This window comes from Hirundo rustica, chromosome 26 (assembly GCF_015227805.2).
Source record: "Hirundo rustica isolate bHirRus1 chromosome 26, bHirRus1.pri.v3, whole genome shotgun sequence".
NCBI lineage: Eukaryota > Metazoa > Chordata > Aves > Passeriformes > Hirundinidae > Hirundo > Hirundo rustica.
The window spans coordinates 3,835,930-3,858,703 of record NC_053475.1 but is presented as its reverse complement, the minus strand read 5'-3'; the positions used below and the strand labels follow the sequence as shown (position 1 = coordinate 3,858,703).

The following is a 22,774-nucleotide window of genomic DNA, read 5'->3' as shown; positions in this document are numbered from 1 at the left end:
GAAAGTATCGAGAGGTCCTGGTCAAGGCTCAACCCCCTCGCCAGGCTGGGCTCAGCTCAGGGCGCTGCTTGGGGGGCTCAGTTTGGGCAGGTTCCGTTTGGGGGGCTCAGTTTGGGCAGGTTCAATTTGGGGGGCTCAGTTTGGGCAGGTTCAGTTTGGGGGGCTCAGCCTGGAGGGCTCAGCACTGGGAACTCAGCCCTGGGGACACAGCTCAGGGGGCTCAGCCTGGAGGGCTCAGCACTGGGAACTCAGCCCTGGGGACACAGCTCAGGGGGCTCAGCCTGGAGGGCTCAGCACTGGGAACTCAGCCCTGGGGACACAGCTCAGGGGGCTCAGCCCTGGGGGCTCAGCCCTGGGGACACAGCTCAGGGGGCTCAGCTCATGGGCTCAGCCCCAGGGGCTCTCACAGCTGCCTGCTCCCTGCAGCACTCGCAGCTGCAGCTCAGGAGCGAGTAAACACGACATGAAAGCCCAAGGAGATGAAAGTGGGGCTGGGGCTGCCGGGGCAGAGTGAGGCTGAGCTGTGGCTCCACAGACCTGTCTGGGCAACATCCTGCACTGCCAGCGTGGGCCGGGCTCAGCCACTTCCAGCCCTGCCACATCTTCTCCCACAAAGGTTTTCTTCCTCCTCCCTTGGCAGGCGAGGGTCGCTCAACCCAAAAGGAAGAGGGGGCTGAGGAAGGCAGGTCCCTGCAGCCCTGTGGGTCACAGCTGGTTGGGTGCCACACATGCCCGGGCTCAGCACCCACAGCATTCCAGCAGGGCTGACCCAGCACGGCTCAGCACCCACCTGCAGCCCCACCACAGCTCAGCACCTGGGGCCTTGCAGGTGTCCCGGTTTCAGCTGGGACAAAGCCAGTTCTCTCCCCAGTAGCCGGTACAGGGCCGTGTTTGGGATCTGGGATGAGAATAATGCTGATAACACACCGATGTTTTGGTGTTGCTGAGCAGCGCTTACCCTAAGCCAAGGACTTTGTGTGTCCCGTGCTCTGCCAGCAGGGAGGGGCACAACTGGGGGGAGCAGGGCTGGGACGGCTGACCCAGGCTGGCCAAAGAGATATTCCACACCAAGGAACAGCACGTTCTCCAGCTGAGCTGCACCCACAAAACATTGGGAGAGGGGCTGGAGGTTGGTCCCAGCACCCCCACTGGGCAGGGGAATGGGCAAGAGCCAGTGATGCAGGCAGGGAACAGGAGGAGCTACAGCTGGGGAGCCCCTCACTCCCCTTCTGGCCTGGAAAACAATGTGCATCCCCCAAAAGCAGAGTTTTTCCCAATTTAATCCACCAGCCTCAATGACTGCAAGCCAGCTCTTTCCCATGGCAGAGGAGCCTCGGGAAGTTGGTGAGCTGCAATTCCCCTCCCCTGCCCACTTCCACCCGAGTTTCAGAGCTGGGAGCACAGTTCAACCCCTGGGTACAGAGACACTGCAGACACAAGTCAGCACAACCCCGGGCTGCTGGTCAGGCCCCATGGCCTTGGGACCCAGCTCAGGGCTCGGAGCAGCCCGGACCTGGCACCTGGAGCCAACCAACCTCCCAGGAGCTGCGCCAGGAGCACACACCCACGAGCTCCCAGCTCTCCAGCACAATCCCCAAGGAGCCCAAACACCCCGTGTTTGTTTTGCTGATGGGAAGGTTCTGATGAACGTGCAGTCACGAGACGCTCGGCGGCGGCGTGTGCTGTGTAAATACAACATAATTTATTGGTTCCATTTCAGAGCACGAGTGTCCTAACGGAGAAATGAGAGAGTCACGTATGTACAGAGATTCCAGGGCACGGGAATGCTTTCTAAGGAAGAAGTGGTTAGTGGTGCAGTTTGGTCACTTACTGACCCCCAAATCCTAGGTAGACCCAATACCTACCTGGGGGCACTGCCAAGCTCTCCTCGTGCGGGCGAGGCTGGGGGTCTCTGGCTGCACACCAGAGATTTTGGTCCCAGATGTGCACAGCTGGGTGGGGTGGTGGAGCTGGGGAACAGGGAGAAGGCTCTGTACCCCAGGGAGAAGGGGGATGTGGTCCCGGCAGGGTCTGTGTACCACGAGGGACAGGGAGGGAGGGGATGGAGGAGAATTCCTGGTGCCTGTCCCAGCACCTTCCCTCTGGCAGCTCCCATGAGGAGCTGTGTCCCCGTGGGGACAGCGCTGAGCTCCAGCCGGGCTGCGTGTGCAGAGCTCAGCTCAGGCCTGGGCTGACACACGAGGGCACATTTCCACTCCACTGCGGCAGCCCTGGGATGGAGCCCAGCCCCAGCTCACCCAGAGGGAGCGTGCCAGAGCCAGGCCTTGGGGACACGTGGGCACAGAGCAGCTCTGCCCCGAACCTGGACTCACAGCCCGTGGGAGAGGCGCTGGGGGATCCACACCTGAGGGATCCACGTGCACCAGTCCTGCACCCTGCCTTCAGGGGTGGGAAATGCGTATCCCAAGGGAGGTACCGCTTCCATGGCAGCACCAGCCCCACAACACAGCTCTGTCTGAAGTGTCTGGCTCAGCTCACTCGGGGCTCAAGGGGGAGGCAGCTCAGGCAGCTCTTCCCCACTCCGAGAGCCAACGTTCCCATCAAGCGGCCCACAAAATATTTTCTTTCTTTTTTATAGAAATTACTATAAAAAAATTAGTTAATCTAGAGCATCTTTAAAAAAATATTCCTGCAGGATCACAGTTTTACATTGAAACTCATTAAAAATATATAATTTCTTAAACGAAACGTCTCTGTTCTCCCCTTGAATCACGTCTCCAATATGGGATTGGGGCTCGGAGTCCTCGGAAGAGGTGCCGAGGTGGGAGCAGGAAGGTCTGAGCTCAGTGGCACATCCGGGAGGTCATTTCCTTCTGTCGAAGGGACAGAGAAGACAAGGGACTGTGAAGGAGGATCCAGGCTCCCAGGTGAGGGTGTGGATGAAAAACCCCAGTGTTTAGCCGTCAGTACCATTCCTAGGCACGGGGTGACACTGCTGCCCACAGCTCCAGTTTGGGCAGGGCCGTGTTCCCCCCACCATTCCCATTCCCAGCACATCCCAGTCCCATCCTGACTCCCAGGTTCCTGACAGCTACACTGCAAGGCCAACTGGTCCTGAATTTGGGCAACCAGCTTTAGAAGAGAATCATGGAATCCTTAAGGGCTGGAAAGACTCCCAAGATCAAGTCCAACTGCTACCCCACTACTGCTGTGTCACCACTAAACCATGTCCACAAGCGTCACATCCACGTGGTTTTTGAGCACTTCCAAGGATGGTGACTCCAACACTGTCCTGGGCAGACTTTTCCAATGCCTGTCTCACCCTTTCAGTGAAGAAATTTTCCCTCAAATCCAATCTAAACCTCCACTGGCACAGCTTGAGACTGTTCTCTCCTGTCCTGTCACTTGTTACCTGGGACAAGACTGAGCCTCCCAGCTGTCCCCTCCTGTCAGGAGTTGTGCAGAGCCACAAGGGCCCTCTGAGCCTCCTTTTCTCCAGGCTGAGCCCCTTTCCAGCTCCCTCAGCTGCTCCTGGTGCTCCAGACCCTTCCCAGCTCTGTTCCCATCTCTGGACACGCTCCAGCCCCTCAATGTCTTTGCTGGAGTGAGGGGCCCAAAACTGACCCGAGGATTTGAGGCGGGGCCTTCTGAGAAGGTTCCAGAGCCCTCTGTGACTCCCCCAGCCCTGTGCTGGCCACAGAACCTGAGAGCCCCACCTGTACCTGAGCCCACCCAGACACTCACCAGGGGCTCCAGCTCCTTGGTGTCTATGAGATTGAACTCTTTCACAAAGTAGTAAAAGTGCTTGTAGCAGGTGTTCACGTGGGCCTCCGAGCCCATCTGGGTGATCCTGTCGAAGTGGTGGATGTAGACGTGGACAAACACCCGGAACAGCCTGGAGAGAATCTTCTTCACCACCGGGAGGAAGTTCTTGGGGAAGGGAGTACCTGGGAGGGAAGAGTGGCCATGAAAAGCCTTCAGTCAAGTTAAAACTGCTTGCTTAGGGCTAAAATAAATCGGTAAAATGGACAGATTGAGGTAAAAGCGCTTCTGTCCCTGGCAATTTCCAGCTCCCCTCTCCTTTTTCCTTTCCTTTGGATCGCATTTTTCAAAGCACAGATTTTAAGTGACAGCGTGATGCACTGCTGTGACTGAAAGCAGAGCCCACATTCCCAGCAGTTGTTTCAGTCAGACAAGAGTTTTCTTCTACTCCTGTTCGATGTATTTATATAAACAGTGCAAAACACCAGATACAACCAAGCAACTTCCCAAAGGAAAGGGCTGGTGCTGTTAACTCCCTACAGTTATCCCTTGTTTTGGTACTTCTTTAGCTCTTTGGTTAAAAATTAAAGCTGTTAAGCTGTTAAGGTCCCCTTTGAAGGCTCCAGGCCTGTGTGTGGCTGGGCCCCTGCAACAGAGCAGTCGGGCCACGCAGCCTCCGTAGGACATCAGAGTGTAAAGTTCACACTGTTTCTGGAGGAACAAGGACGAGTTAAATCCTTTCCTTGCTCTGCCAGAGCTGCAGCATTTCAGTCAGCGTTAAAGGATCTGGTAAAAGCTGAGCTGAAGACAATAACAACTAAAAAAACCCCAAACCACAACCCTCGTGCTGTCAGAAGCTCATCCTGCAGCCCAGAACAGAACCAACACCCCAGTGCGGTCCCCAGAGAGCTGCAGCAGAGCCTGTGCAGTGAGAGAAGAACGGCTGGGGAGGGTTTGCTGCTTCAGCTGTCTCAAAATTGGCTTTTTATGGCCCCCCTCCCCTCTCTGCCCACTCCACACCAGGTTTAAGCACCATTTTGGCACAGTGGAGGATCCCTGTGGATGCTCAAGTGGCAGATGTGCCCCAAATAGGGACCAACTGCATCACATCAGAGCTCCAAAGGGATGAACGCTGGGGCAGGAGGGAGGGAGGGAGCTCTGCTGCACGTCGTCTCCTCCATCCCAGGAGATGGAAGCTCTGCATAGGCTCAGTTTTATTTACCTGGTAACTTAGAGACTAAATTCTTCCATCCATCACAAAATAAAACCCTCTGTCCCAAAGCTGGGTTTGGATATGGAGATTGAGGTGGCTTAGGCCAAACTCCTGTTTCCATGGTCCTGGCAGCAGATGAAACGCGGCCCTTCCCCCCAGGCCTGTGCCAGCGTCCCACCCCTCAGGAGGGACAGAGGCAGCCAGGGTGGCCTCTAATGACAGAGGGGTGATTGTGGCACGTGGCACCATCACCAGGTGACAGAGCTGTGCCTCAGACCTGGGCTGCCCATCAGAACCATCCTGCATCCAGCACGAGCCCCTCCAGAGCCACCTCAGAGACTGACTGCTCTAAGGGCAGCCTCCTGTTTCACTGCCTCCAGGTATCCATGACTCCCAGCTCTGGTTATTTCAGCACCGCACAGGAGCTGGCAAGAGCTCACCGCACTGCCCCCCTGAGCAGCACAGAGGAAAACGGCTCCGCCACAGGGCTCAGCTGTGCTGCAGCATCTCCTGGAACAGCAGCAGCGGCTCCACGAGAAGGCTCCACGGCCACCTCCCTCCCTCCGGCCCCAGCGGGGACCCGAACTCACCGACGTTGGTGGGGAAGATGTCCTCGTTGTTGATCTGCACCTCGATCCAGTCCATGAGCAGGTTCATGTACTGGGGCGCAGACAGGGCCGTGGGTTTGCGGTACTTGTGCTCGTCCTGCCACCGGTACTCGTACTTGGGGCCCCCCGACATGACGGGGCAGGACTGCTCCGTGCAATAGTCACTGATGGTGCCGTAGATGAGGTTGATGCGGTTGAAGAAGTCCACGACGTGCACGGCCACCCAGTCGTTCTGCTCCTCGCCCGGCGGCAGCTGCACGGCCACCTTCAAGTCCAGGCCGGCGTTGAGCGAGGCCTGGGCCTTCTTGTGCAGCTCGAACCGCTGAGTGCCCGGCTCGAACTTGCGCTTGGGCCGGAAGGTTTTGTCTTTATTGAACACTTGCTTTAAAGCGTGGGACATTTTCCTTCTGTCGTGTCTCTTCCAGGCCCGCAGCGGTGACAGCCGGAGGCGCGGCCACTTCCCGAGGCAGGGCTGGGGCGACTCTGATCTTCACAGAAACCTCCCTCTCCTCATCTGGTCCTGATCTGCAACACAGCACAGAAGGGCAGCGATTAGGAGCAGCTCTCTCAACAGGAAACCTCATCTAAATCCCATAGGAAGAGATCTGGGATGCCATCTGGGCCCTCGCCCCACATCTGAGAAGGGGAGGAGCCCACGGCAGCTTTCCTTCCTCCCCCTTCCCTTCCCCAGCCGGAGCAGAGGGGAGGGGAGGAGAGGCTGGAGGGGTGAGCTGGGCTGAACAGAGTCATCTCCTGAGCTGTTCCATGTGGGAATGAGGGAACAGGCCCCACACCGTGGGAGGGGGCTGCCACTCACCCCAACACTGCCACAGCACGAGACCCCAACCCTGCAGAAATGCCACCACCTGCTTGGCTCACATGCACTGACAAAGAAAGATAAAACCAGCTGGGTTTCACCCAGATCCCATTTTCACCTCTGCATCCTCCCTTTGGGAACAAGACCAGGCCAGCCCACAGGACATCGCAGAGCTGCTGCCAGACAGCCCCCAGCACGCCAGGCACTGAAAGTGAGAGACAGGAACCAAGGGGTGGAGGGCAACGAGAAGAAGAAGTCACAGCTCAGGCACCCGGAAAGCAAATATCCTGAAATAACACCAGCCCTGAGAGCAGCCACAGCCTCTTCTGCAGGTGCACACAGACCATAACCATATTCCCCTTTTCAGTTCAGCTCCGTTTACAAGTTGAAAAGTGGAAGATGAGGGAAAGCTCGTCTTCCTCTTCCAGCCTGTAAAAAATAATCAGCTCCAAGGGTGAGACACAAGTTGAGATCTGAAGGGATGCTGACGAGAAACACAGCTCTGTTTATCTGTAGCTAATTATACCTCCTTTGTTCCCACAGCCAGCCCCTCACAGAATTTGTGCCAGGCTGCTCTTTGATGAAAGCTTAAGGCAGAAAGCTTTGTGTACCAAAAATATTATTTTACATGTGCTGGACAGGGAAATGAATAAAGTAATAGAAATTAAGCTGATGCCTTAAATAGCATAAATAAGTTTCCGTAATTTCATAAGCAAACAAGAGAAAAAAACCCCTTTACCCCAAGCAGAATCTACTTAGATTTACGTGAGGCCATGGTGTTGTTCCAATAGGTAAATAGTGTCCTCAAATGCTGGCAAGCACATCCCAGACTCAAGGTCATGACTACCACGGCTGCAATCGAGCCCGTCTCGAACAGATGCTGCAGTGCTAATCAGCAGTTCTTCGCTGGAGAAAGATTAAAAAGCTTTAAAGCCAAGGCCTCTTGTTTCCTTATTTAATTACAGTGAGGAAGAAACCCCAAACCACTCCAGTTCACCCCACTAAGAATAGGCTGAACATTTCCTGTGGGAATGGGCTCAGTAACCTCTTCCATGCAGAAGCTGAGAGATCCAAACCCCAACATGGGCTACAATGTGTAGGGACAAACCCTAAAAGCAGTTTAACGTGGTTCAGTGAGATTCAGCATGGGCTGAGAGGTGAATCCAGGGCAGACATGTCATCATGGAACGGCTGGGGTTGGATGGAACCTTAAAGACCATCCAGTTACAACTCCCTGCCGTGGGCAGGGACACCTTTGGTGTGCAGGGACACCTTCCACTAGACCAGGTTACTCCAAGCCCCATCCAACCTGGCCTTCCTGGGCCCAAAACAGCTGCTGTGACCTCGTGAGCCACTTCAGGGGATGCAAACCCAGCACAAATCCCTGGCAGACGTGTCTTTTAGAGCGTGATCCCGCCCCAGACGTGGCAGAGGAAGAAGTGAAGGGCGTGGAGAGACAGCTGAGCAGTACTGGTTATCAGGAGCTGTGTCACAGCCTGGCCACATCCTGTGGCAGAGCCAGAAGCTCCAGGGACTGCGCCCACCCCGGAACCGAGGCACAGCCCCCACGAAACCAGCAATGTGGGCAGCAGATGCTGAGGCTGCTGCTACTTCCAGCAGAAAGTCCAGGGAAGCACTTGCAATGAGTTCCCTGCACTGCAGATGGAGGAAAGCACACCCTCTCACACGAGAAACCACAAAGCAGCAGCAGCGCCCTCCACGCAGCTCCCTGGAGCACCCGCAGCATCCCTGGTGCAGTGTGACTCCATCCCTGCTTCCTTCCTGGAGGATCTGCACTGCAGGGCCTGGCAGGGATGTGGATGGACTAAAACACAAGGGTAAAGCCAAACATCCCCCGGCGCTGGCCCCACAAATCAAGAAACAAACACCAAGCACTTTTCTCATCTCAGTGGGATGGAGAGACTTTTCATAGAATCTCAGAATATCCTAAAAGTTGGAAGGGACCCACAGGATCATCAGTCCAACTCCTGTCCCTGCACAGACACCCCAACAATCCCACCCTGAGCACCCCTGAGAGCGCTGTCCAAACGCTCCTGCAGCTCTGGCAGCCTCGGGGCTGGGACCATTCCCTGGGGAGCCTGGGCAGTGCCCAGCACCCTCGGGGGGAAGAACCTTTCCCTGAGCTCCATCCCAAGGCCTGGCACAGCTCCAGCCCTCGCTGGGCTCCTGTCCCTGTCCCAGAGCAGAGCTCAGCCCCTGCCCCTCCGCCTCCCCTCGGGAGGAGCTGCAGCCCCCGAGGAGCCTCCCCTCAGTCTCCTCTGCTCCAGCTGAACGAGCCAAGTGCCCTCAGCCCCTCCTCAGACCCTTCCCCAGCTCCGTGTCCCTCCTTTGGACGCTCTCCAACAGCTTTGGATCCTTCTGATCTTGTGGTGCCCAAAGTGCCCCCAGCACTGGAGGTGAGGCTGCCCCAGTGCAGAGCACAGGACAATCCCTCCCTGGGCCTGGTGCCCCCAGGACACGGTGGCCCTTTGGGCTGCCAGGACTCAGCAGTGGCTCAGATCCAACTTGCCATGGAGCAGGAGCCCCAGGTCCCTTCCCCCAGCGCTGCTCTGCAGCCTCTCATTCCCAGCCTGTCCCTGCGTCCAGGGCTGCCCCATCCCAGGGCAGGGTGTGGCACTTGCCCTCGTCACTTGTCACATGTGACCCTGCCCTCACATTTGTCAGGGTCTCTGTGCAGGGCAGGGTTTACTTGGTGTCGAGGCAGTACTCATCCTACAAGCAAATTCCTGATCCCATGGAGACATCATCCCTGAGAACTGGGGAGCTCAACTCAGCAGCAATTGTCTCTCAGACGATTCAGCATCGTGTGAAACATTAGCAAAATGAGTAGCTGAGACATCAAGCAGATGCAGCCTATTTAATTATGGTTCTGACTGCAATGAGCTCAAAGAAACATTTAGCTCTAGGAAAAAAAAATAAAAATAAAGAGGCACAGAGACCAAAGCATCCCTGACATTGCTCGGGGATGATATCATCTGTACAACACCTACTTCCACAGGCAGGAGTCACAGCTGACACCGCCCCCGCACACAAGGGAAAGGAAAGGTCAGAAACAATTGGGAAATGGGACATGCAAAGCACCTGGATGGTATCTGCAAGCTTTAAAGGTGAGGGAAAAAACCACTCCCCCCCACAAACAAAGCTCAGTACATTTTGCTGCCTCCTCCTTTCAGCCAGCCAAGATCACAGTAGACGTCATCCGTGCTCCCAGAGGACCTTGGCCATTACTCAGGATCACAGAGCCCATGACCCCCGTGGGCTGGCCAGAGCACAAACACACCTCCAGCTCATCCCAAGGACAGCAGCTCCCTACTGTGCTGGACTTGCCTGCCCAGGGGTCTCAAGGCCTGGCCCTCCCTTCCCGTCCCATCCCAAAAGCTCCTCTTCTCTGACTCCCTGCTTTGCAGCCCCAGTCCTGTGCTGGTTTTGCTGCCAGGGCTGTTGGCATTGTCCTGCCATTCCTCTTCCCTCGCCAGGAACGGTGGATCATGAGGAGCTGCCTTGTTCTAACACCAGGTTCTGGGCAGAGGAACCCCAGGCGGCTCCTTCCCAACTGCTGGTGATTTGTAAAGGCAGCTCAGCATTTGGGAAAGAGTCACCTCCTCCAAAACACCAGGAAAACTGTCTCCCCTTGCACCCTGCTGCAGCCATCCTGAGGTTTTCCAGGAGCCAGCAGAGTTCCTGACAGATTCTCTCCTCCCCACAGAGGCAGAATGGCCCAAAAAGAACTCCAGGAGTCTCATGACTGCTCCATCAGTGCCAGCCCCAGCAGCACTCCATGCTCCCCTCTGCTGCCAACACTGCACAGGGGTTTAACAACAACCAGGGAAAACCAGCAGGGCAGGGGAAAACCAGCAAGGCAGCAGTCAGCAAGCTCCTACCTGTGTTCCTGGCCTCGGCAGGTCACTCCTGCAGAGGGTTCAGCCCTGCTCTGCACCCTCTGTCAGCGCTGGCAGGAGCCAAGGCCGAGCTTCCTTTTTCAAAAGAGGGGAAAAAACCTCCCCGTTGGTTTCGTGGGCGGCCGCAAGCCGGAGGCTCCGCAGCTGGGGAGGGGTCAGACACGAGGCCACCTCCCTCCTCTGTGACCCCAGCCACATCCTGCTGCCTCTGGTAAAACGGCCCTTCAGCACGGCCCAGGGAGCAACACAGCTCTTCAGATCAGGGATCTGTCCAGTTTCCTGTCCGGGAAGCCAGGCTGCTGTCCCCGAATCACACTGAGTGCAGCTGTTTGTAACCCTTGGGTGGGGAGCCTGGGACAGCCACCGTGTCCCCAGAGCTCCCCAGGAGAGGGGAGCCACGATCCTGCGTCTCCCTGAGCCCTTCCCAGGGCCCTTAATTGCCAGGCCAGAGTTCCCAAAACAGGACACAAAACCAGCCCTGACAAAGGTATTTTGGATGCACTACGCATTTCAAGTAAAAACCTGAATTTACAGAGTGAGAAACAGAAGAAAAGCAGCTTCAAACAGGCAGCATGCACAAAACAGCCAAGACGGACGCACACGCACATTTTTTCCATAATTCCACCCCCTTCCTTTCACAAATCCCTTCCCATGGCCCCTCTGCACTAGCTCAGTGTCTCAGGACAGGACGATCCCGGTTTTCTCCGATCAAAGGAGAGATTTTACTACAGAGAGCAGGGACCAGAACAATCCTGGCAGCCGCACCGCACTAATGGCAGCCAGTTTTTGCGCCTCCAGAGCCAGTCTGGCAACAACCGAGGGCTTATCTTCCCAGGACGAGACTCCCAGCTTCTCTTTTGAACGGATTTGCGATACGAGGAGCGAAGGTCTGCCCCGTGCTTACCTCGGGCAGGGCAGGGCAGGGCGAGGAGGGCTCAGTGCGGCTGTGGAAGGCACCTCTGGCCATTCATAATCCCAGCCAGCCGGCACTTCCACGTCAGCCGCTTCCTGTCTGGCACTGACTCCAGCCTCCCGGCCCAGGGAGCTGCCAATGTTTTCCCAGAAGCTAATCCTTCCCCTCTGCGAGTTCTGTCTTTCCTGCCGCAGGATCACTCCGTGTTGCTGCAGGAGAGCCGAGCCACGGCTGTTCCCTTCGGCTGTTCCCTTCGGCGTTGCCTTCCCCGGCCGTCCCCCGCGCTCAGGGCCGGCAGCTGAAGCTGCTCAGAAGTTTCTGGAGAAGGAGCAGCTCGACGCAGCCCAGCTGCACCTCCAGCCCCAGCCTCGGCACACACCAGCCCCACTTCATTCTGCTGCTCTGCAGGACAACATCCACGGTTTTTCTTTCAGAAAGTGCTTTAGCAGCAGCCCTCACACCGAATCCAAATAGGGGCACACTGGAAATGCTGGATTCCCAAGGTTTGGGCAAACAAAGAGCCTTTTGTCTCTCACCAGAGTCAGCTTTAAGAAGGTTCTGCCCGTTGCCAGCCACCCCCAGGCCCCGCTATTCCAATCTGCTGCACAATTTGGAAATTCCCAAGTAAGAAAGGGAGCAGTTCTCCTGGGACTTCCCACGTCTCCAGGCCCTTCCTGGAAACAGGGTGGCTTAGGAGAAGGGAAGAGGTTGGTTTAGGAGCAGGACAGGCTCTTTACACATCTCCAAACCATAGAGAGGCAGAGCCCATCTGCAAGGCCATAGGCAAGAGAAAAGGAAAAAGCATAATAAAAGACCAAAAACAGTTTTCCTGGGCTTTAACTGGCATCTCCTTTGTCCCTGTAAGGCCAAGCATTCCAGACAATCTTAAAGTTGAGTTAGTTTATGGATTAAAGGGAAAAGCCCTGTTAAATTAAGCCTTATCTGGGATAGCAGAGAACCCTCCAGAGGCGAGAGGAGCTCTGGCAGAGCCCATCAAGAGCTGCAGGTGGGAATGCTGCTGCTTGGAGCAGAGAGCCCAGGTCAGCCAGCAGTGAGACACCAGCACCTACCCCAGGCAAGTGGATGGACAGGGAGTTTATTGCTTGGCTTCAAGCTCAGGATTTACATTCACACCACGGGCAGTGACAGGAGGGACATCACAGGTGACACTGCTCACACTGCACAGGGATGCTGAGGGAGTGCTGGGGAGGCTGGAAAACCCCGTCTGGCAAGAATCCCAAATTTCCAGCGTTGTCTGTCCCCCTGGCTTTCTTCCCCACAGCCAGAGGGAGAAAAGCCTCACAAGGAAGTGAGTTCTGTAAAAGGTCCCCTCCTGCTTCCCTCCCCAGAGAGGAAGGTCAGGCAGCAGATGCTGCAATTTCCAACTGTTCCCGTGGAACAGCAGTGACTGCAGGGAGCCCCACGGAGCCCCGGGTGTCACTGACTCAGGGCCAGCCCTGCTGCCTCTTACGTGACATCTGCATCCATTGCAATGTCAGAGCCCGCTGCTGGAAGCTCTCCAGGGATCCAGCCAGGATGGGGCTGCGTGTGGAGGCAGAGCTAATCCGCTGCAGGCTTTGCAGGGCTGTGCTGAGCTGACAAGCCGGGTCACGACTCCAGCACGCAGGTTAACTGCACACACGAGCATTCCCAGGGCGGAGCACGGCCAGTGACAGCAGCTCCCTCTTTTCCAGGTCCCAGAGCAGCCTGGTCCTTGGGGAAGGCCTCTTGCTGTCCCCACTACAGGGCTGCAAGGGCAGGGTGGTGTTTATTAAGTCCCAGCTGAGCTGCTCATCTCTCCCTGCTTGTGCAGGCTCTGTACTGTCCTCACTGACAGGGTAATTTCTGGGCCCACAGCAGATCCATTTCCTCTAACTTTGGGATCTGCCCCCATCCGAGTCAAAGTGAACATCAGTTTGGAGCACAAAATTTGCATTAGGATGATAAAACGACTATGGGACCATTCTTACAGCGGGCTGGGATGCCAGGAAGTGTGGGATCACACCCCAGGGCTGAGCTGGAGCACGAGCTGGCCACACGGCCAGCCTTGGCCAGCCTTTCCCAGAGTGGATAATCCCAGGGACAAACATCCCTTTCCCCATGTTAATGTCACACGTTGGGATGAATGGCAGGATTGTTTCTGGCTGACAGCAGAGGCCCACGAGGCCTTTCCTGCCCTGGCAGGAGATACAGGAGTAACTCAATCCCTTAGCACAGCTCCAGGCACAGAATGAGTCCATGGATGTGGAGCTGGAGACCACCTCAACACCAACCACATCACACAGCAAAAGAGAGAAGGCAGCAAAGGCAGCCAAACAGCCCCAAGAGAGGCCTGCAGAAAATACAGGGCCTTTCAGTGTGGCCACGGGGCCAGTGCAACTCCTGCTGCAACCTCTGCCACAGTCTGGGTGGCTCCAGCTCATCTTCTGCCCCATAAGCTCCCTGGAATCAGCACAGGGTCACACATGGGAGTGTCAGCCAGCATCACCACAGTGGCCTTGTCTCACTCACACTGACCCAACACCAGCAGCACCAGCCCTTTGGGACCTCAGCCAGGTTTTCTGGAGGAAGTCGGAGCTGTCAGAGTGTGATGGGTTGTTTACTCTGGCTTTGCCCACTTGCAAAAGTTGTTTTGCTGGGGTTTTTTTCCTGGCCTTGGCTGCCTCCATCCCTTCCTCTGCCCTCCCTTCTGCTTCATGTTCCTGGAGCAACAACACACCCGATTTCACCAGGAGCAGAGCAGCACCTCTACCACACCACCAGCTCCAGAGGGAAGCAGGCAGCAGACCAAACCAGGCTTCAGGGATAGCTCTGTCTCCCAGGGGCATCTGGAAAAAACAGGATAAAGGTGCAGCCTCAGGTGCACTCTTTATTGACAGCATCAGCTGTGTATTACATATTCCTAAAGATAAGCTGTTAAACCTCCAGCAAAGCTGGTTCTGGATCCACTTACAGCAGCATTTATGGCTCAAGAACCAGAAAATACTTCCCTGTCTTACTAGAAATTAAAACTCGGAAATTGAGAGCAATTCCCTTCCCAGACCTGCGGGCAGGATTGGAAAGGTTTTGCAATCTCTGTGCTCTGACCCCAGATACTTTCACTACTCACAAGGGACACTTTCTCTTCCAGTAGAGCGGCCATGGAGATCCCTGGCCCTCACAGAGGAGCAGGAGTGACCAAGCACAGCACAGATCTGGACAATCCAACCTCCAAAATGGGACTAAATCACTCCATTCCAGCGTGGAGGGCACTTTTCACCCCATCAGCTGAAGGGCCACGTTCGATGTGGACGAGGAAGCAGCTGGCAAACAGCTGAAGCAAAGCAGGACAACTTTGCTCAGGATGCTGAGTCTACTCCAAGCTCCCCAAGCCTTGGCCACGCACATGGGAGAGCCCATTTCCATGGCTGATGATGGCACAGGTGACAGGGCAAGCCCACGTGCCAACAGAGCATCCCAGGAGCTGCAAGGTGAGCCAGGCACAGGGAACCAGCTCCCTGCTCAGCACCTGCACTCAGCCCCTCGCTAGAAACCAGCTGCTCCACGTTTTACCACCATAGGCATGGATTCCCAATACTCCTCTCCCCTTTTTCTGGGAATTTTGAAGAGTCATAAGCTCACCTCAGGTTCACCTCACAGTAAGTGACTAAGACAGAAAGTGAATCTGAAACATGGGATACACAGTCCAGGGAACAGCGACAAACAGGGAGCTGGATGTGAGCCTAAAGTTGGGAAAGGAAGCAGAGAGCAAGGACAAAGCCCTGGGGACTGTGATAAACAGGTGGCTGGGGAAGTTTCGCAGCAAAATCCCTCCCTGCTCTGCAACTTGGCAGAAGATTTCCAGACCAAAAAGGGGCTTTTAACAAAGGGATGGAAATCCAGAAAGTGTGGCCACTCTGCAGCTCCAAGCTCTAGGAGGAGGGAATCCTGCCTTTCACTAGCACTGACAGAAATGCTTTTTCCAAACATCTGTGCTGGACACTAGACAACTCCAGATCTCCTGTCCTTTCCCTCCAGAGGACTTCCTGCCCTTCCCTTTCGCCTGTCCTTCTCACACAGCTTTCTCTGAAGGAGCTGAGCTCACTGTGCTGCAGATCAGAGCAGAGGCAGCTCTGTAAGATCAGGATTCCTGAGCCTGCAGCAAGAGACAGAAGCAGAGCAAGAGCTTGCTTTCAAGTTCTCCCTCATGACAACTGAGCTGTGGCTTACCATGACCTGAAAAAACATGGAAAATTCCCCATTCCCCAACCAGTTTAGAGACTGAAAGGTTTGAACTTCAGGGCTATGCCTTTACCTACGGCAGCTGGGCTGGAGAAAGTCGTGAGGGAGACGTGGGATAAAACAGGGAAGTTGCAAGCTGTAACTTCACAGTTGTGCCACCAACCCCCGTACTCTCTGCGATTTATTTTTTTTTCCCCCCTCATTATGAATTTTTCGGTTGCTCACGAATCCTGCAGCAGGTCCGTCCCGTTCCCGACCCCTCTGAAGGGAGAGGGCTGTGCCCAGCAGGCAGGGCTCTGCTCGGGGATGTCCCATCCAAGGGGTTTCTCCCCGGGGCCGGGCCAGCACAGGCAGCTCCATGCTCCGATCCGTGCTCTGCTCCCCGCCCCGGGGGTATCCGTGTCCTCCCGAGGGGACTCAGGCGGGGCCGCGGCCGCCATCGCCCCCCGCCCGAGCAAACACAAACAAACACCCAACGCCCAGAGCGGGGATGCGGCGGCCGCGGCCCAACAGGTCCCGGCCCGTCCCGGCCCCGCCGCGGGAACGCGGCCACCGGGGCTCGGGGGACACGTGGGCAGGGCTGGGGACACGCGGCCCCCTCCAGGCCCCTTTTCCCCGAAGGCCTCTCCGAGCCCGTCCCGCAGGGCCCTCCCCCCTCACAGACTCTCCCGCGTCCCCTCACACCGCCCCGCGTCCCCTGACGGCTCCCCGAGTCCCCTCACCTGGCGGGCCGCGCTCCCCGGGCGGCGGACGCGCACAGCTCGGCGGCCGCAGCACTCCCCGAGCGCGGCCGCAGCACGCCCCGCGCCGCCGCGCGCTCCCGCCGCTCCCGCGCGCCGCCGGCGCTACTTCCTCTTAAAGGGGCCGCGCCCGCCCCGCCCACGGCAGCGACGGGCGGGCAGGGGGAAAGGCGCGGGCGGTGAGGGGGGAGTTCCCGTTTTGTCGTATTTGAAAATTTTATTCTAGTTTATTTTACTCTGCGTTCTTTTATTCTATTCGCTGTTTTATTCTACTTACCCGAATTATTTTTGTTCTATTTTCTTTTCTTTTATTCTATTTTCTTTCCTTTTCTACTTTAGTTTTATTTTCTGCTTTGTTTCTGTTTTATCCTTATTTGTTTTCTATTTAATCTTAATTTTATTTTGGGGGTTTTTTTTCCCCCTATTTCATCTTCTTTTGATTTTCTCATTTTATTTTTAGTCTATTTTCATTTTGGCTTTTATTTAAATTTTTCTTTTATTTTTACATTTTCTTCTGGTTTATTTTACTGTTTATTTTCTTTAATTCTATTTTTTTTATTTATCTTCGTAATTGCATTTATTTTTTTTCCTTTTATTCCATTCCAGTTATTTCCCTCTCTTCCATTTTATTTATTTTCTTCTATTCTGTTTTGTTTATTTTCTTCTTTTAAATTTACTTTCCTGTTTTTATTCTGTTCCTGTGCAGGGCACGGCTCCAACGGGGGCAGCGCCAGGGATCTGCTCTGACTCAACTTTAAGGTCACAAAAAGGAGAAGTGGCCGGAACCAGCCCCCGTTCAAAGGGAACTGCTCACAAGCGTCAGGACGGGGAAAGTCAAACCCCCGGTGGGAAACCCCTGGGAAGCCCAAAATCAAAAGGTGCCAAAAGCTGAAGCAGAGCCTGCAGAGCTCCTGCCCCACCAGGGGGTTTCCAGCACTCCTGGCTGGAGCCTGCAGTTCTCCACCCCAGCACCCCAAAACCTTTGCAGAGCCCAGTTCAGGGCCTCGGGTGTTCACAGCCACGGCTCAGACCCCGATTCCCCCTTTCAGGGGCTCACAGACCCCAATTCCCCCTCCCGAGAGTTCACAGCCCCTGGCCCAGTCCCCAATTCCTTCTCCCGGGGGCTCACAGCCTCAGCCCAGACCCCAATTCCCCCTCTCAGGTATTCACAGTCCCCAATTCCCCCTCCCGGGTATTCACAGACCCCAATTCCCCCTCGCGACTGTTCACAGCCCCTCCCCAGCCCAGACCCCAATTCCCCCTCTCAGGTATTCACAGTCCCCAATTCCCCTTCCCGGGTGTTCACAGCCCCAGCCCAGCCCCCAGTTCCCCCTCCCGGGGGTTCACAGCCCTCAGCCCAGCCCCCAATTCCCCCTCTCAGGTATTCACAGTCCCCAGTTCCCCGTCCCGGGGGCTCACAGCCCCTCCCCAGCCCAGACCCCAATTCCCCCTCTCAGGTATTCTCACAGCCCCCAATTCCCCCTCCCGGGTATTCACAGCCCCCAGTTCCCCGTCCCGGGGGCTCACAGCCCCTCCCCAGCCCAGCCGAGCCGCAGAAGCCGCGCTGAGGTTGCAGCTCCTCGGGGCTCTCCCGCTGCTCGAGCTGGCCCCGGCTCCTGGCCGCAGCTCGGCCGCTCCTGCAGCGCGATGATGCCGCTGCTGCTCCGGGAGCTGCCCGGGCCCCGCTCCAGCGGCCCCGCGGCCTCTCGGGCCGGATTCCTGCGTGGAGCAGATGATGCTGTGCCCCAGGGCAGGAGCAAGCCCCGGTCACTGAAGCACGGAATGGAGTTGGGGGGTAGCACTGGAGCTCACCCGGCTCGGCAGGAGCCCCAGAGCACATCAGGACTGTGGCCAGATGGCTTTGGAGGATCTCCAGGGAAGGTGAGTCCCCCACCTCTCGGGGCAGCCTGTGCCAGCGCTCAGCCACGCGCAGGGCAAAGTTCTTCCCCTGCTCAGGTGGAATTTCCTGTGTTCCAGTTTCTTCCCGTTACCTTTGGCCCTGTTGCTTGGCCCCACCCTCTGATAGCTCCAGGCACTTCATGAAGTATATATCCATATATATAATATATAGATATTCTATATCTATATCCATCTCTGCTCTTTCCCCTGCCCAGCTCCCACAGCCTTTCCTCACAGGAGATTCTCCATCCTCTCATCATCCTCACAGGCCCTGTGCCAGGAGCTCCAGCTCTGCTCCAAAGCCCAGAACCGGACACGGCACTCCAGGGCAGAGGAAGGAGCAGGATCAGCTCCTGACCCTCCCAGTTCAGCTCCTGTGGCTTCTTGAGCACTTGAGGTTTGCTCCAGGCAGTCCCTGGGTTGGGGTTTGCTTTTGTTTCCATCCCATTCCATGATATTTGTGCAGTCCCAGCCCCTGGCAGGTCCCTGTGCGATTAAAGGACTGAGAACAGAGGACGTGGACTGTTCCTGAGCAGCGTCTGCCAGCAGTGGGGCCAGCAAGTGACTGGGCAATTCCCAGTGCAGAACTGGCGGCTCCTGACTCTCAGCCCCAGGGATTTTCTGTCCCTTTTGATGCTTCTCTCAGGTTCAGGTATGACTGAAACCACTGGGGCACCAGCCAAGCCAAGGCCTCGTCGCTCCTGTGGCAGGACAGGGCCTTTATCCTCATCTCAATGCCGCCACGTTTGTCACAAATTTCACCGAAGGCCAAGAGGAAGCACCAGCAGGGGCTGATTCCGGCCTCATTCAGACCAGAGCTCCCATTTTTCCAGGTGCTGGATTTCAGCTGCAGTCATGATCCAAAAAATAAAACAATTAATGGAGATTGAACCGAGATAGTCTGAATTATTTTTTCCTGTAATTTCAGTGTGACAGCTGCTGTTGCAGAGCTGCCTTTCAGAATGGTGGCGTTAGGAATTCCCTACCTCCTTTGGGAAGGATTTTCCTCTTACCTCCACTGAAGATACACTGTTCAGCACTGGGATAAATCCATGCCTTGGTTTTGGGTCCATCCAAACTAGAACGGTCTTATTAAAGGACCATTTACAAAGCCAAAAATATAACTTTGTTTTGAAAGTTTATTGGATCATCTTGACACAAAATCATTACAGCAGCTTGTGGTATGTTGTTTTCTTTTCCTTTTTTTTTTTTTCTCTCCAGGGAATGTTGATAGCAAATAAATTTGTGAATGTAACACATCATACAGTTTCAAAATTCTAGAATCACTGCACAGGATTCTGTAAGAGACTCTACATGCTAAAGTGACAGTTTTCATCCATGAATTAAAAAACCCAAACACTAATTGAGGAACATTATCCTTTAAGACAATTTTAATATGTTCAGTTTCTAATACACAACTGGCTAACCAAGGGAGGCTGACCAAAACCAAACCCTCCGTGTCCTGGCAGTGCGGTTGGACACGGAGCTGGGCCTGGCAAGGAACCCAGAGCACCAGAGCAGAGCCTTTGCCAAAATACCTCCTGTGGGAAGAGCGTAAAGAGCACAAGACACGCGTAAAGTACAGGACATCACCCAAGGGATAAGATCAGCACTTCATCCTGCTCCCTGCCTAGGGGTTCGGTGTTTTAGGAGTGGTGGTAGTGCTGGAGACGTGCAGACCCAGCCAGCTCCTCCCTGGGCACCTTTTTGGAGCAATCGAGTGCTCCTGACCTGTGCCTCAAGCAAAACCGTTCCACAGAGTTTTGCTCACTGGGTGCAGAACAGTGAGGAAAGAAATGGAGCAGGGGAAATGAAAAAAAAAAGTTGAAAGCAAGGGATGTTGGAGAAGGACATCAGCTGAGCATCTCTGCAGGACACCGCGACATCGCTTTCCTGTCAGCGACTCCACGAGACTCTAATAGTGCACAACAGGCACTTCCCAGACTCCCTTCTTCCCTCTAAAGCAACTGCTACATCCCAAAGCTGCAGCTCCTCAGCCCCCTCCCCATCCTGCACCCCGGCAGGGAGAGCACAGCTCCTTGTGACCCATCTCCTGCATCCCAGCAGGGAGAGCAGCTCCCAATCCATCCCTCTCTCCTGCATCCCAGCAGGGAGAGCAGCTCCCCATGACCCATCTCCTGCACCCCGGCAGGGAGAGCAGCTCCCCATGACCCATCTCCTGCACCCCGGCAGGGAGAGCAGCTCCCCATGACCCATCTCCTGCACCCCAGCAGGGAGAGCAGCTCCCCATGACCCATCCCCTGCATCCCAGCAGGGAGAGCAGCTCCCCATGACCCATCTCCTGCACCCCAGCAGGGAGAGCAGCTCCCCATGACCCATCCCCTGCACCCCGGCAGGGAGAGCTCTGCCACAGCGACCCGGGGCACTGGTGCTGCCGAACCTGCTCACTGCTGCAAGGGCAGGGCCGAGGGACACTGAGGGGACACACAGAAGGACACTGATGGTTTCAGAGCCCAGAGGGAAGACACGGACCTGCACACAAGGGGCTGCACCCCTGGCTGTTTCTCTAACCTGGAAATGGTCAACCTCAGCTGGTGAGCAAAAGGATACAAAAGCAGGAACAAACCCCTTTGGATTTCCAGTTTCTTGCTACAGCTTAACTGTTCAGGAATGTGAAATTGAAGTGGACTCATCAAACACATCAGCAGAGACAGCTCAGTGGGGAGAGGCCTGACAGACTGTGTGTGGGGCAGTCCAGGGGAGCACAGACCCAAACAGTGACACTTTCAGCCCGTTTCACACTTCCACACTCCACTCTTCCAGCTGTCACTAAAAGAAGGTTAAGGCTCAAGGCAACTACTATAAACAGAAACTCAAACATCCCAGTTCTCACAGGGCTCCTTTGGATTAGCTCAAGGAGATGGAGGATGTTTATATGCTGATCACAATAGATCGAGATAACAATAAATCATATATATTAAAAAAAAAAAAAAAAAAAAGAGGCCTTCTGGTCCAGCACCAGCCTCTGCTAGAAATATACATCAACTACAGCAGCCCTGAAGACATATTTCATGGCTAAGGATTAAGTCAACCTTCCCTGGCATAAGCACAAGCAACAATCTGTGCTACTGTTGATGAAATCCTGCTCAGTCCCCGTCCCACACAGATGGAGGTCATGGGATCATCATGAGCTGCTGAATAAATAGTGCCCACCCCTCCCTCCCTCCTCCCCTCCCTCCTCCAGTCATGTCACCAGGATCTCTTTGGGCTAGAAAGGGTTAACACCACAGTTTGTAAAAAGTTCTGAAAACAAAAAGGTAACATACAGCCTCAAAATGTCTAAACTGCAACCAATGGTGGAGGCAACTGAAAGCACGTGCCCCAGGGTAGTACATGCGTACGAGGGAGAAACTTAACACTTGGGTCTGCTCGTCTTTACACGTTGGGTGTGTTTCTTGTCATTGGAATATTTAATAAGGAATATTCAGCACTTGGACAATGTCTCTTTCATCTCATCCAACAAGTTGCTAAGCAGGGTAGAATCATTACATTTCCCATCTATGGATACAGAGTTCTCTCCCTTGAAAAGGAAAAACAAAAAAGAAAAGAAATCCATTAGTTCCTCTTCCAAGTGGGGATAAATGTGTTCCCAGCCAAACTCAGGGAGTGGAAAGAGGCAGAGGAAGGCAGGGAAGGTTCCAGGTTTAGCTCCTCTCAGGGGTTACAGTGCTCTCACCTTTTTTACCAGTAGGCAGACGTGATGGCCTTGGATAGAACGGCTGTACATGGATGCACACGAATCAACGCGTTCCACAACTGCAGAGAAACAGCAATTTCATTTCATTCAATTCAATTTTAATTCAAGCCTTGCTTCCCCTGGAGAGCAACCACTGCTCTGCCTGGCCTCGAGGAACAGAGGCTTCTACAGAAGGGAGGAGGAAGTCAGGGTTAAGATGTGCCTGGCTTCTCTCTGGGACATTTCACAATAATGAGGTGAGTCATTGGTCTTCTAAGCCACAAATGTTCAGAGGCAAAAACACCGCTCAGAATGTAGATTTCTTCCCCAGAAATGCTTCCAGTGAGGCAATGTCTAATGAGAACACCAGAGCATGATGAAACAGCCAGTTGTTTTGCTTCAGCCAGTGCTTGTGTTTTAATTAGTAAGCCCAAACCTGAATAGCTGGGGTTCTCCCTCACTGAAACGAGGCATTGGGGAAGGAGTCTGAAGCCCTGCAGATCAAACCCACCCTCGAGAACAGTTACAGCCTGAACTCCACACCAGCTGCTCCCATGATACCTGTCACATGCCTCACTGGGCTGCAGGAATTCCACTGGGACACAAGCAGAATTCATTCTGAAGAACACTGCATGCTTTGAGTCTTGCGAAACTGGAGAAAACTCTCCCAAATGTATTTAATCTGGACATCACTGCCTCCCCTGTGATTGCTGAGCCCATGAAGTGTTGTGCTCACCGAGCACAGCAGAGACTTTAGAATATGGAATTCTGCAAAAGGTTCTGCATCAAGGAAGGCTCACCTGAAAAATGATGATGAAAACAGATCTTTGCCAGTAGATGTTGGAAAGAAATGCTAATTCCATCTACTTTCATAGAACTCATGTGCAGATCTCCAGACTCTAGGAGCTTGGCAAAAGCATCACTGCAGAACAGGAAGGAAAGCAAATGTTTTATTAGAAATGCAAGTGAAATCTGTCCCATCAGCCCCATGAAACATGTCAGGATACAGACGCTTAAGCGCTA

General features: G+C 54.8%; 2 protein-coding genes across 5 annotated transcripts in view; both read right to left on the bottom strand.

Moving 5' to 3' along the window:
* Positions 1-1,681: 1,681 nt before the first annotated feature.
* Positions 1,682-16,217, bottom strand: MOB3A (MOB kinase activator 3A). 3 transcript variants are annotated; one of them, XM_040086954.2, is made up of 4 exons: positions 16,138-16,217; positions 5,527-6,069; positions 3,706-3,908; positions 1,682-2,834 (listed from the first exon to the last, which is right to left on the bottom strand). In XM_040086954.2, exons 2-4 carry the CDS (start codon positions 5,942-5,944, stop codon positions 2,805-2,807), a joined length of 651 nt encoding a protein of 216 aa, XP_039942888.1. In that variant the 5' UTR covers positions 5,945-6,069; positions 16,138-16,217; the 3' UTR covers positions 1,682-2,804. The 3 variants fall into 3 exon arrangements, with proteins under 3 accessions (XP_039942888.1, XP_039942890.1, XP_039942889.1); XM_040086956.2 differs by lacking the exon at positions 16,138-16,217 and adding an exon at positions 11,186-11,209 and having other exon boundaries at positions 1,744-2,834; XM_040086955.2 differs by lacking the exon at positions 16,138-16,217 and adding an exon at positions 10,264-10,398 and having other exon boundaries at positions 1,744-2,834.
* Positions 16,218-21,446: 5,229 nt separating this feature from the next.
* AP3D1 (adaptor related protein complex 3 subunit delta 1) overlaps positions 21,447-22,774 on the bottom strand; it is a 40,659-nt gene continuing 39,331 nt past the window's right edge. For both annotated transcript variants that reach the window (XM_040086890.2, XM_040086891.2), the window contains 3 exons: positions 22,552-22,673; positions 21,752-21,831; positions 21,447-21,595 (listed from right to left, as the gene is read on the bottom strand). In XM_040086890.2, coding sequence (XP_039942824.1) covers positions 21,500-21,595; positions 21,752-21,831; positions 22,552-22,673 — 298 coding nt within the window. In that variant the 3' untranslated portion in view covers positions 21,447-21,499. The remainder of the gene's footprint in view (positions 21,596-21,751; positions 21,832-22,551; positions 22,674-22,774) is intronic.

Coding starts and splice junctions, on each gene's coding strand:
- MOB3A (XM_040086954.2), bottom strand. CDS start 5,944: ATGTCCCACGCTTTAAAGCAAGTGTTCAATAAAGACAAAACCTTCCGG. Junction 3,909..5,526: donor CATCTTCCCCACCAACGTCG/GTGAGTTCGGGT, acceptor CTTCCCTCCCAG/GTACTCCCTTCCCCAAGAAC. Junction 2,835..3,705: donor CCAAGGAGCTGGAGCCCCTG/GTGAGTGTCTGG, acceptor TCCCTTCGACAG/AAGGAAATGACCTCCCGGAT.